Source organism: Trachemys scripta, chromosome 7 (genome assembly GCF_013100865.1).
Source record: "Trachemys scripta elegans isolate TJP31775 chromosome 7, CAS_Tse_1.0, whole genome shotgun sequence".
NCBI lineage: Eukaryota > Metazoa > Chordata > Testudines > Emydidae > Trachemys > Trachemys scripta.
Genome location: NC_048304.1, coordinates 92830431 through 92843076, shown reverse-complemented (window position 1 = coordinate 92843076; position 12646 = coordinate 92830431). Strand labels below are relative to the sequence as shown.

The 12646-nt window shown below is 39.0% G+C and overlaps 1 protein-coding gene across 1 annotated transcript in view; it reads right to left on the bottom strand.

The window, feature by feature from the left end:
- Window positions 1-12646, bottom strand: part of KIF20B (kinesin family member 20B) — a 75711-nt gene that overhangs the window by 26049 nt on the left and 37016 nt on the right. Inside the window, exons 17-22 of the mRNA XM_034776859.1 lie at window positions 8427-9645; window positions 4857-4995; window positions 3890-4012; window positions 3293-3353; window positions 1778-1903; window positions 1345-1481 (exon numbers count right to left, since the gene is read on the bottom strand). Coding sequence (XP_034632750.1) covers window positions 1345-1481; window positions 1778-1903; window positions 3293-3353; window positions 3890-4012; window positions 4857-4995; window positions 8427-9645 — 1805 coding nt within the window. The remainder of the gene's footprint in view (window positions 1-1344; window positions 1482-1777; window positions 1904-3292; window positions 3354-3889; window positions 4013-4856; window positions 4996-8426; window positions 9646-12646) is intronic.

Sequence of the window (12646 nt, the reverse complement as noted above, 5' to 3'; positions counted from 1 at the left end):
ACTACAAAGGCAGAGGCATTGAGGGAAAGTGATGAACATGTTTCACTTGAAGAATATCACTTCAGCCAACAAACTTTGCCTCCTTTACCCTAAGAACCAAAATGACTGTCCACAAACCTCTTTGCAGGACATTCTCCCATATAACTGGTCAGCTTCAGACAGGACTGAACCAGCAACCCAGGTAACTACAGAAACCCAGGTCCACTAATTTCTCAGAAAGTCACATAATGCTATTTCTATCTTCCCTGCCAGATATATTTTTCCTCAGAACTAAGGTATCTGTAGAAGCCAGGATGCAAGCTGAATCCTAGAGCAAGGCAACTGGTTGCATTTCTCAAGTATGCAATATGGTTACCTGGCTGTCACAGCACAGCTAGCCTTTGAGGCATGGGAAGCCCAAGGCCCTGGCTCTTTCCTCATCACCCACCTGGTTTTGGCAATCCATTCCTCTCTGCTGTAAATTATTTTTTAAAAGAACTTTCCACTCCTGGCTCCTTGTGAAGACAGCACTGAAGATGTAACACATGGGCTGGAAGTCTATTACTGATTTTTTCTTATGTCACAGATTTGTGGTCCCATGGTCTGGCCTTAAAGAACCTCTGAAATGGGAACTCCCATTTTTGCAGACATGCCCAGACCAATTTACAGCTGTGGGAGGTCATGCTGCCTGATCTTCCCCCAACTCCCTTCACAGAGAGCTGCCTGGTGCAGAACCAGCTCCTTTGCCCAAGGAGTCAAACATAGGTCACCACCATAAGGGGGTGGAGTTAAGGGTCAGAAGGCAAAGTTCATTATCTGATGGACTAAGCATGGGACAGAGCAGAGGTTCTAACTGCAGGTTTGGCATAGACACCTTCCATGGCCTTAAGCCTTTTTTACACTTGCATCGCTGTTAGAATTGCACATTGTGAATGTTTCACATATGAAGTGTTAAATGTTACCATCTATTAAGAGGCTAGATTTTGTATTTTCTAAATAGTTGTGGTTATTAGAAACATTATGAATAGGATGTGGGAAAACTAATGGAAGAAAATGGCAGGCAGAAAGGTAAAGAAAGTGTTCAAATGATTTAGTGGTTTGACCAGAGCCCAAAGAGAAACTGACTTTTTTGTGGAGAAAGGATAAGGACTGGTTAGACATGTCATATATGCTGCACAGTACTTAGCAGTTATGGAATGGAACTTCATCTTTCAGAAGGAAGTTCCTTTACTAGTGTAACTCAGTTCGCTCACACGCTTTTATAACATGCCCTACTTCTTTGGTGTAACAAGAAAAAGGTGATATAGCTACTTGCCTGCTTTAAACTGAATGCTCTGTGTTTCAAGTTAAGTCACCAAATTTTACCTTAAGTCTTTCTTGCAGACTGATTAGTTCTCCACTAACTGCATCTATGTTTTTGTCCTCATGTTTGTTTATTTTTTGTTGCCACTCTCTATTACTCTTCTCCAGCTCTTTATATTTCTGCTTCCATTCTTCCAATTCTAGTCAGAATACAAGAAGAAGAAATAACATGGTTTGCATCAATTTCAAACTTCTTACCACATTCACACCCTTCTTGTAGTACAGCTCTCACGTTTATCAGACACAACTACTGCCGGAGCAAAGATATGGCAGAAATGCCATCACTAGGCCAAATCCTGCAGTCTTTAAACAAAACTCCTATGATGTTATGGATTTGGTCCAATATAATAGTTACAAACTCAATGATAAAAATGGAGAATTGTTCCTAAGCATCTAAAAAGTATGTTTTTGCTCCTCTTCTAGATAGGTAGTTTACCAGAAACTAATCTCTCAGTCTCTTCTAATTTGGCCTCTAGCACTTGATCTTGTTCCAGCTGAGTCTGTTCCTGTTCCTCTAATGTCAGTCGCATGTCTTCAATTATTTTCTCTTTTGCACGCAGATCTGAAGATTTAAAAATAGATTTAAAAAGGAGGCTCCTTTTTCTCCCCGCCATTCTCCCCCAATTTAGGGGGCCCATTAAAAGCACTGGATCTAAAGCTCTGTTACAAAGTTCAAGAACACATTTACACTCTGCTGGCCAGCGTTCTCAAACTTGGGTATCCCCACCCACAAGAGTAACAAAAACTAAAATCCAATCCACCAGCAGCAAAGGGCTTATCCCAAAAGGAGATTTGGAGGAAAAGCATTTAGTCATTTGAAAGTTTCCTTGTGAGTGTCTTTTTCCAATACTACATGAGAGGGGAACCATTGTTCAACTGAGGTACATTCATCAAGGCCGCAACATGTAACTATCATTAAGGCTAAGTTTTTGTCACGGATATTTTTAGTAAAAGTCAGGGACAGGTCACGGGCAATAATGAAAAATTCACAAAAGCCATGACCTGTCCGTGACTTTTACTAAAAAAACCCAAGACAAAATGGGTAGGCTGGGCAGCTGGGGGGTAGGGAGACTAGGAGCTCCAGGGTCTCCCGCTGCGGCTGGGAGCTGCCGGGGTCCTCCTACCACCCACAACAACTGGGAGCTTCGGGGGTCCCTCTTGCCTCCCATGGTGGCGGGGATCCCCCCTGCAGCTGGCGGTGGCTGGGAATGGTGGGGCCCTCTTGCCGCCTGTGGCAGCTGGGAGCTCTGTGGATCCCCCCTACCACCCACGGTGCATGGGAGCTGCGGAGAGTCCCCCTGCTACGGGGTCCCCCATGCTGCCTGTGGCGGTGGGGAGCGGCGCAGGTCCTCCCGCTGCCCGTGGTGGCCAGGAGCGGCGGGGGAGCTGTGGGGCTCCTCCCTGCCACCCACAGTGGCCTGGAGCTGCAGGGATACCCCACAGCTCCCTGCCTCCGCAGGCAGCAGGGGACCCTGCAGCTACCAGACGGCACTGGATGAAGTCACTGAGGTCTTTGGAAGACACGGATTCTGTGACTGCCATGACCTCCGTGACTAAATCGCAGCCTTAACGATCATTAACCAGTCAGCATTTTAATCTTTGAGATTTTATTAAAATGGCAGCTGTCATACCTTCTCAGACTTTTAAAATATTATGAGTGTGACTATAGCAAACCCACAATCTGTCTCCAAAAATAAAATGAGAAAGGAGTTTGGGATTTATATCCTTTGCATCATCTTCTTGCTTTCTAATAGACCAACTGACATGGGCTAAACAAAACTGCAGCTCATTACTTGAATGTTTTAAATACTAGATTTGGAATTTGTTCTATCCAAACAATATTTTTAAAATGTGAATATATTAAAACCCTTTAAGCAAATTATTTACACAACAAGAACCCATTATGCTGCCATTTCATGACAGGATATGAACAAAAGTGGCTATTGCTTACCTTTACATACATTCTGGTATTGTTTTGAGATTTCTTCTATCTGCTCATTACCCAACAGTTCCTAAATAGTACATCAAAAGGAAATTAGTATTAAAACATTTGAAAACAAAGATGCACATTGGCATTTGGTAAGAGTCTGGAAAGTCTCACTCAGAGCTTTATTAAAGTAATGAGCTGATACTTAAGAGTGAAGAAATCTGGAATATGTAGCTTTTCCATCTACCAAAGAGGGGCATTCTCACCAGTCTACTGGTGAAAAAGAGAAGGTGTAAACTGAGGCACTTCAACTATTTATCCAGATGCTTCAAGTCAGAATAAAAACATTTGCAGATCAGGTCCTTGGCCCATTCATCTATATATAAACTGGACACTTAGTTCTATAAAAGGTAATTTGATGAGGCACTATTATGAGAAGGTCTTTTAAAATGTTCTTGTCCATTAAGTTAATTTTAGCATGGTTAGTTCTATTTTACCCTATTTCTGGTGACTGCCTTACTGCTTAGAAACCTTCTTATATCACTAGAAACGGATAATTAGCAAATGACAAGTGGAGGGCATATCAAGTCATTTATAAAACTTAAGAAATTTTTAAAATACCTTTTTAAGTTGCTGGATTGTCCGCTGTTTCATATCTAGTTCCTCAGCAAACTGGTTTTTAGTTTTCTCATGTTCATTAACTTTGCTTCTCAGTAATTTCTCCTCTGAACGCATTGTGCACACCTGCAAAGCAGTCCATGTCGTAAAAGGATAAACAAAAGTCTACAATTAATTGTCCTATGTTTGTTTGGTTTTTAGATTTACATGGCATAAATGGATTGTATTTACTAATGACAATCTTTCAAATAATTAGACGATTCTCCATTATTCTGAAAAATGCAGGTGCAATATACTACATTTTCATCTTAATTAAGAAAGAGGTCTGATCACTGCATAGGAAGATTTACTGTATTCAACAGATATCAATGCAGGTAGCTTTGTCAAGTAAAAATTTCAGCTATATGTATAAAACTAAGAAGCTAATCTTTTAATTTTAAACGGTAGAGTTTTAAAAAAAGAAATTTTGGTTGACATTTGATCTCAGGCCTTTCCTGACGCTTCACAAGTGGTTCAGCATTAAATATTTAGGATGCTGGTTAGATGAAGGACAAGAAGTGCTATTATCCTGGGCAGACAGCAATACATGTAATTAACCACTAGTGCAAGACTCCACACTTTAGCCTCTATTTAAAATGCAAAATGGCTATTTGCTTGCAGTAAGCATTCCATTTTAATTATGCTACTGCTTGGTAGTTACATATTAGTCACAAATACAACTAGAAGTTATTCTCTTTCATTTCCTTTCACAGATCAATGGAATTTGTAACCTTCATTTTTACCTTTTCATTTTCAGGTTCACTTTTACTCTAGGTTCAGAATTCTAAATCTAAAGACGTTAAAAATATTATTTTAATATTAAATGCTTTAACAATTCATATAACCAAAGATATTTGAGAGCAAATATTTGATTAGCAGAGCCCTACATTTAATCTGCAAAAGAAACAGGTTTCCTCTTATGATTACAGACCTCTTTCTGTACTTGCTCAATTTGTTTCTTAGCATCAGCTAGCTTTTCTTTCAGATCTGTATACTCCTCATCTTTCCTCTGACAATCCATTTCCAGACGCTGTATGAAGGCAGAACTCTCAGAGAGTTCTTTATTTAACCTGGGGGTGGAAGGTGGGAAAGAGAAGGAAGGATTAAATATCATTAAGGAAGTTAAAAGAAACTATTATAGAGGAAGGAGTTTTAAGCTGCAAAGTAATGTTTAATTGAAAATCTTCAGTGTGTGTCTTGTTTTTTGTTTATTTTTTAAAGGACACATTTCTATTAGGTTTTACACTTTTTTTTTTAACTCAAAAAACCCTGAACTTTGGAACAAAGCTATCTTAGAGAGTTCCTTTAATGTTCCATAAATATAAATGCAAACAAAAACATATAAAATGGAACTTCTACCCTGTGATTTAATTAGGGAAGAGGCCTTTCAGCATTTTACAAACTTAGGGCCCAATTCTGTCATCCTTACATTAAGTAGTACTTTATACTTCATAAGCCCCTTTGATTTAAATGGGACTACTTGATCAGTAAGGTGCTACTTACTCAACATGAGTAGACTCAGACTTGAAGGCCAGATAGGACCATCATGATCACATAGTCTGACTTTCAGTACCTTGCAGGTCACAGAACCTCACACACCCTCTCCTTTAATAGACCCCTAACTGCTGGCTGAGTTACTGAAGTCCTCAAATCACGATTTAAAGACATCAAGTTACAGAGAATTCACCATTTACTCTAGTTTAAACCTGCAAGTGACCAGTGCCCCAGGTGCAGCGGAAGGCGAAAAATCCCCAGGGTCTCTGCCAATCTGACCAAAAGGAAATTCCTTCCCAACCCCAAATATGGCAGTCAGTTGGACCATGAGCATTTCAGCAAGAACAAATGGCCAAACACCTGGAAAAGAATTCTCTGCAATAACTCAGAGCCCTCCCCATCCACTGTCTCATCACCAGCCTTTGGGGATATTTGCTATTAGCTGTCACAGATCAGCTACATGCCACTATAGGCAGTCTCATCATTCCATTCCCTCCATAAATTTATCAAATTCAAGTCTTGAAGCCAGTTAGGTTTTTGCCCCCACTGCTCCCCTTGGAAGGCTGTTCCAGAACTTCACTCATCTGATGGTTAGAAACTTTCATTTAATTTCAAGCCTAAACTTGTTGATGGACAGTTTATATCTATTTGTTCTGGGGTCCACATTGGTGCTTCACTTAAATAACATCTCTCCCTCCCTGGTATTTCTCTCTCTGATGTATTTATAGAGAGCAATCATATCTCACTTCAGCCTCCTTTTGGTGAGGCTAAACAAGCCAAGCTCTTTGAGTCTCCTCTCATAAGGTAGGTTTTCCATTCCTCGAGTCATTCTAGTAGCCCTTTTCTGCACCTGTTCCAATTTGAATTAAACCTTCTTAAACATGGGAGATAATTGCACACACTATTCCAGATGAGGTCTCATCAGCGCTTTGTATAATGGTACTAACACTTCCCTGGCTCCATTGGAAATACCTGACCTGACGTGTCCTAGGATTGCATTAGCCTTTTTCACTATTAAATTTAATTCCATTTCTATTACTCCAGTTTTCTGTACTATACTCCACAAACTATCCCAGGTGAGCCTCTGGTAGCCTTCTTCCCCAAAGTCATTTTGATCCAAACAGACTGTTTTATGCATTCCATCACTTCTGATTTTTTTAGTGTACTTCATCATTAATATACAATGCTACTCCACCATCTTTAACATTATTTCTCTTTCCTGAATAGCACCTACCCTTCAATACCTGTACTCCTGGCATGACTACTATTTCACTATGTTTCTATTATCTTTATAATATTTGGATTCACTTTCTGCACCAGTAGTTCTAGTTCCTCCATTCTGTTACCCAGGCTCCTTGAATTGGTGTACAAACATCTTAGTTTTGTGTGCTTGGCTTTACCCAGACTCCTCATCCGATTAGGTAGTCATTCTACTGCCAGTATCGCCTACCTGTTAGCTTCATTGGAACTTTCTCCTACACACTGCTGTTCTTTTCTCCATTGCTATATTCTCTTTCTTGATTTTCCTTCCGGTCAATATTAGAATCAGGCGTGGAGATTACATGAGCATCTCCCAACCACTTCCCCCAGATTCCTAGTTTAAAGCTCTTTTAATCAGTTGTGCTGACCTCCATCCCTGAAGTCTATTTCCCTCCCTACTCAGGTGTGAAAGAACTGTCCTTTATCCGTGAAGGCCTCCCAGTGGTCAAACATTCTGAAGCCTTCCTTATAGCACCACTGCCGTAGCCATCTGAGGATCATCATAATCTTGTTTTATCTTCGTTCTCCTCCTCCAGGGTCAGGTAAAGGGGGTGCAATTATGCCTCAGGCTGGTTCCACTCTCCTACACTCATTTCCTGTTTAAGTTTTCATACTACATCCATCACCAAGTTATCACCAAAAATTGCTGTTATCATATAACAATTATTTACATTTTAATATTTTGGACCTAGGTCAAGAGTTACCGGCTTTAAAAAAATTGCCTTATATGAAGCTTCTGCTCCAACATTTGCACCTTCTGCTCCAAAAAGCTTATTTAGTATCAGGATTTCTAACAGGTAGGCTTATATAAAAAAGTTTTTCTTGCCTATGGTTTCCATACAAGAAGTAGATGAATATTAACAGAGCTCAAACTGCAGAGACCATTTTAATACAGGAACTACTTTAGTTTACAGAAAGATTGCACACAAGCGTAGTCTACAATAATTAGATATACTCCACTGTACGGTATTAAACTGATGCAGGAGACCCTAAACATACCAGGCTCCCCTTATTCACATTCTGAGAGTGTCTTAAACACAAGCTCTTTTCTAGAAGACACTTGAATCCAGTGGATAAAGTGAATAGAATAAATACTCATGATTGTACCATATTTACTTAGATGCTTAATGATTTTTCAGGCTATGTCCATTTCACTAGTGGAGATATAATTTATAGTTAGAAATAATTGTTATAATAAGGGCAAAAAGATGCGTTATCATAATGTGCAAAAAACCTGATCAGACAATCTCCACCTGACAAGATATTCTACTGTGACTTTTAGAGGGGAACCAACCCAAAATGCAACCCAATAAAAACCCCAACCCCAAAAACCCAATTTACTACACAAGGTAGGAACATTGTAGAAAATGTGGAGAAGTTAGAAATAGTTCCCTATTGAAAACAAGTTAGTACACTTGGTACGAGTATTACCTTGTAAAATGGATTGCTTTTACTGCTAATTACAAGTTTAATTGCAATGTTGACATTTGTACTCATGTTTCCTTCTATATATTGGTGCTACAGGCAGGAATTTACTTACTGGGTTTTATACACTATCAAGACATACAATTAAACAAGTGAAAAAATGGCCAGTAATGTGTACAAATGATTTTCAAAGAGAAATTTTAGTATCTAAACTACTTCTTAGCAGTTTAATCTGGATGAGTACCTGAGTGTTATTTGGAACTGTGTGGGTGCACATTCAAACTAGGTTTCATATCAAGTGTCTATTCAATGCTGTACTTACTGTTCTGTAACTTTTTTTGATTCTTCTTCTTCTCTCTCCTTTTCCTGAAGTGAATGTTCAATAGTTTTCAAGTTATTCTTCAACTGTATGACTTCCTCCTTCAGTTCTGTTTCTTGATCATTTAAATCTTGGATTTTTATTTCTGAATTCATACATTTCTTTTCAAGGTCTTTTACATCGCTTTCCATCTTTAAAATGATAGAGTCTTTTTCCTTAAGTATTTGTTCTAACCTGGCTGCATTGTCATCTTTAGCCCTATGAGACTCCAAGAGGCATTCAAGTTCTTTTATTTTCTCCTTGTGACTGGCACTTTGTTTCTCAAGTTGGGTAATTGCTCTTCTATCTTCAGCCCCACGTTTTTCAGACTCACAATTTTTTTCCTGTAATTGTTCTTGTAACTGATTAACAAGGTTCTCCTTTTCCTTTATGGACAAATTACTCTGATTTGTAATGTCATCCAATTGTACTTTTAGTTGTTTGTTCTCACACTCAGCCTCACTGATGCTCTTTTGTAAATTTTCAACTTGTTGAAGGAGTTCTTGGATCTGATTACTTTTTTGGGAAGAGGCCTTAATAATTTGCTTGCACTCTTTCCAAATGCCTTCAATACTGCAATGGAAAGAGCTCTCTCGCCTGACATCTGCAATATTAGATGTTTGGCACTGTGTGTTTAAGGAATGCATCTGAATTTTCCCTGGTTTATCTTTTTGAGAATCTTCCAAAAAATCCTTTAGATTGGCCAGATCAACATCTACAGTACAAGATTCTAAATCAAGTTTATGCAACTCGTCTATCTTTGTCTGCATTGCTTTTATTTGTGACACTTTGACTAAGATATTTTGACTAGAGGCTTCTACCTCTTTATTCAGTTGTTTAATCTTCTCCTCTTGCTCTTTATTTATAGCTTTTTGTGTGTCTAATTCAGAAGCTATTTTCCTATAACTAGCCTGACACTGCTGGAGTTCCTCACTTAAACCAGAAGCCCTTTCTTTTGAAGAAGATAGCTCCAGGCACAAGTTTGCCATCTGTCTACTGAACCCTTCTTTTTCCCTTTTTTCATTTGTAAGTTCTTCTTTAAGTATAGCTAATTGACAGTCAAGGTATTCACTTCTTTCCTGTAATGCTAGTATTTCTGCCTCTTTTTCTAAAATGTTTTGTTGCATTTCTTCAATTTTCTTTTGCTCTATTGCATCACCTTTACATGCACTTCTAATGGACCCTATAAAAAGAAAAATAAGTATCACTTTATTGCTCTTGAAAGCAAAAATGATAATAAATTATACATATCAAGAAGTAATTTTCAAAACTTTGTGGGATATTTTGGCTGGTTTAGTAAACCTTAAATACTCACATTATGCAATACTTTGAAGTTTGGCCTTTAAAAGTGATCCCAAAACTTTGAAGCTACTTGTTTGAACAGTACTACAGATAGTATCTGCCTTAGACTTCCAGACAGGGTGTGCGTTATCTAGATTTTCAGTAAGCCAGAATATGAATGGCTTGACACGGATTTGTGCTCTGTTCAGGTTCCCAATCTGCTGCAGTGATGGTAAGACTTTGTGATGTCTATTGCGCAAAAAAACCTACCTGCCAGTCAACCATCCCCCATTCCACCTTAGCTGGTCCAACAATCTTACATCCTATAGATACGCCCATCCGCCAGATGCAGAGAGAAACTAGGAGTTTGCTGGATTGTGTAAACTGTCCACAGCTCTGCCACAAGCAACAACTGTCTGCTGAATCTTTAAGTAAATGGCATCTAATGCCTTTCCACCATGTGCTGAAGGTTTGCTTTCCCAAATCTGCTTCTGATTTAACACAATGGCAGCTTAAGGGTTAGTAGAGAAGGTATCTTAGAAACTCAAATTTGTGTGCAGATGGAAGTAGAGAAAGGAGGCCAAAATAGTAAAACAGATTTCTGCACTGCCTTCCTCACACATGTATGAAGAAATATTCCTGAAGACAAAATGTTGAGAGTTTTGAGACCTCAAAAAACTTCAAGGGTACACACAGCTCTCAAAACACACACACAGACTAAGCTCCACCTTGAAAATATTTGTGTTTTTATTACACTAAGGCTGATTAACTCTAACAATGAGCAACTGCTACTCCCATTGATCTCAGTTAGAATCACTTCTGAAAAAATTGGGAAAATTTTCTAGTGCAACCACACAATGCAGTGTTGGGGTGTAGTCCCCTGGTCAAATACATATGCTTATTGCAAATGTTAATTTATATTTAGAAATTGGCAGGGAAAAGTGTTTTTACAGAATATAAAATCAGTGTAGAAAATAGTGCAGTGTGCAAACACAGTAAGTTGGAGGTAGACTGCACAACTACCATTAGTGTACTTTGTAAATTTATAGCAGTACACCTTGAGGAGATACTTCTGAACTAACATCAGTCTGTGTAGACACACACATGTGGAAGTAACTTTCATGTGCTAAGTTGAAGCAGCATTGATAAAGTGGACTATTATGCATATCTATGGCAAATAATTCATTGACCCAAGACTGGTTTATTATAGAAGCCTTAATAACTTTAATCGGCCACCTTAAAAAAAAAAAAAAAAAAAAAGTTTTTAGGGGTCTATTTCCTCCACCCCACCAAGAATTACTCCCGCAGGACAGACAGGATAAGCAAGCAATAGCTTTACTAACAGAAGTGTCATGGCTTTGGAGTCAGACCTCGCAAGCCAGCAGTGGATAGAAACCAGTATTAGAAACACTGGAAAGGGAAATGGCCAGTTTCCTGTTGAGACCCAGCACTCTTTCCTTGACTGGGCCCACGAATCAGACTTTTAATATAGAGAATACATGATGGTTTTTATATAAGTTATGTAATAAAATTATACTACTGATACAGAGAAAGGTGTATGTGGCTTATGTTCTCTGAATGGAATGGATAAAAGAAAAGGCATAGTCCAACACCCACAGTATTACTGTGACAGTTTTGTATGTTAGAGAAAGCCCTAGAATCAATTTCAAATATTTTAGGTGCTTTATAATTGACAGCTAAGATCATTTGGGGAACTTTGTTTATATTGCTGTAACAGGGTACATGACTTCCAACCTAGACAGCCAACCTGCATGAAGAGAATTTCTTAAGAATCTCTCATTTATTATAGGAAAGGCTGCAGGATAGTTAAAACTAAAATTTGTTTTTCACCTTAAGTCTTTATTGCTAAAATTTACATTCTCTCTCTGTGAAAAGGTGATTTTTTAAGCAAAGTTTGAGGAAGATACAGTTGGCCATTTTTGAGTTATGTACTTAAGGAGAAGCAAAAATTCTCCAAACACTTTTTTGAGACAGTCAACCAACTGACCTTTAAGATTTGACTGAGTGCTCTTTAAAGAGAGTACCCAAGACTAAGTTTTGTGTTTTGAAAAGTTTGCATTTCCTGACTGTACAACTGTAACAGTAGCATTAATGTACCATTTTGCATTCTATCTGGTTTCCTGTTCAATGCTAAAAATTAGTATTTATAAAACTGTCATCAGGCATGAATACCAAGATTAAAGCAGGTATCAGATACAGTTTGCTATAGGAAGGGGCTTAATGTTCACTTAATTTTGTCATCACCTTCTCCCCTCTTGGCATTTACATGGGTTGCTCCATAAGGTGGTTCCATGCAGAGCCAAGGTTGGCCCTAACCAACATGTGTGAAGGTCTTCACAGGCATATCAGTTCCTTCTCTTGTCAGAGAAAGCAGATCAGCAGCTTGCTCACCTCCTATGCGCTAGACCTATGGAACTTGCTATTACCACTCCTCCTTTGTTCAACATGGCCCTGAAGGGAGTGTTCTTCAACAGCTGTTACTTCTCAATCCCATGGTGAGGCGGGGCTACCTGCACCTCCATGTTTTGCTTCCCATTTTACCACCAGATAGCAGAGGCTAGGTAGCTCTAAATCTATCTCCACATGTTAACTGGGGAAGCCTTTAGATCCTTACTTGAGGGAAGGAAAGAGGAAAAGCCTCTGGGCTACCCCATTGCCTCCTTTCCTTGATTCTTGTTTGGGGTCAACATATTCCTATCTGCAATCCCCACTCAGGCTGTGTAGATGCTGCACCGATTATTTGAGGCCCCTTAGCTTGTAGAGAGGCATCTACATGATTCTTGACAGTCAGAGTCCAAGCAAGCTTAGGGAACAGGGGGACTTTAAAGCTGCAGCTACTGAACAGCTATGTAGATATTTGCCATACATGAGTTGAATGCCTA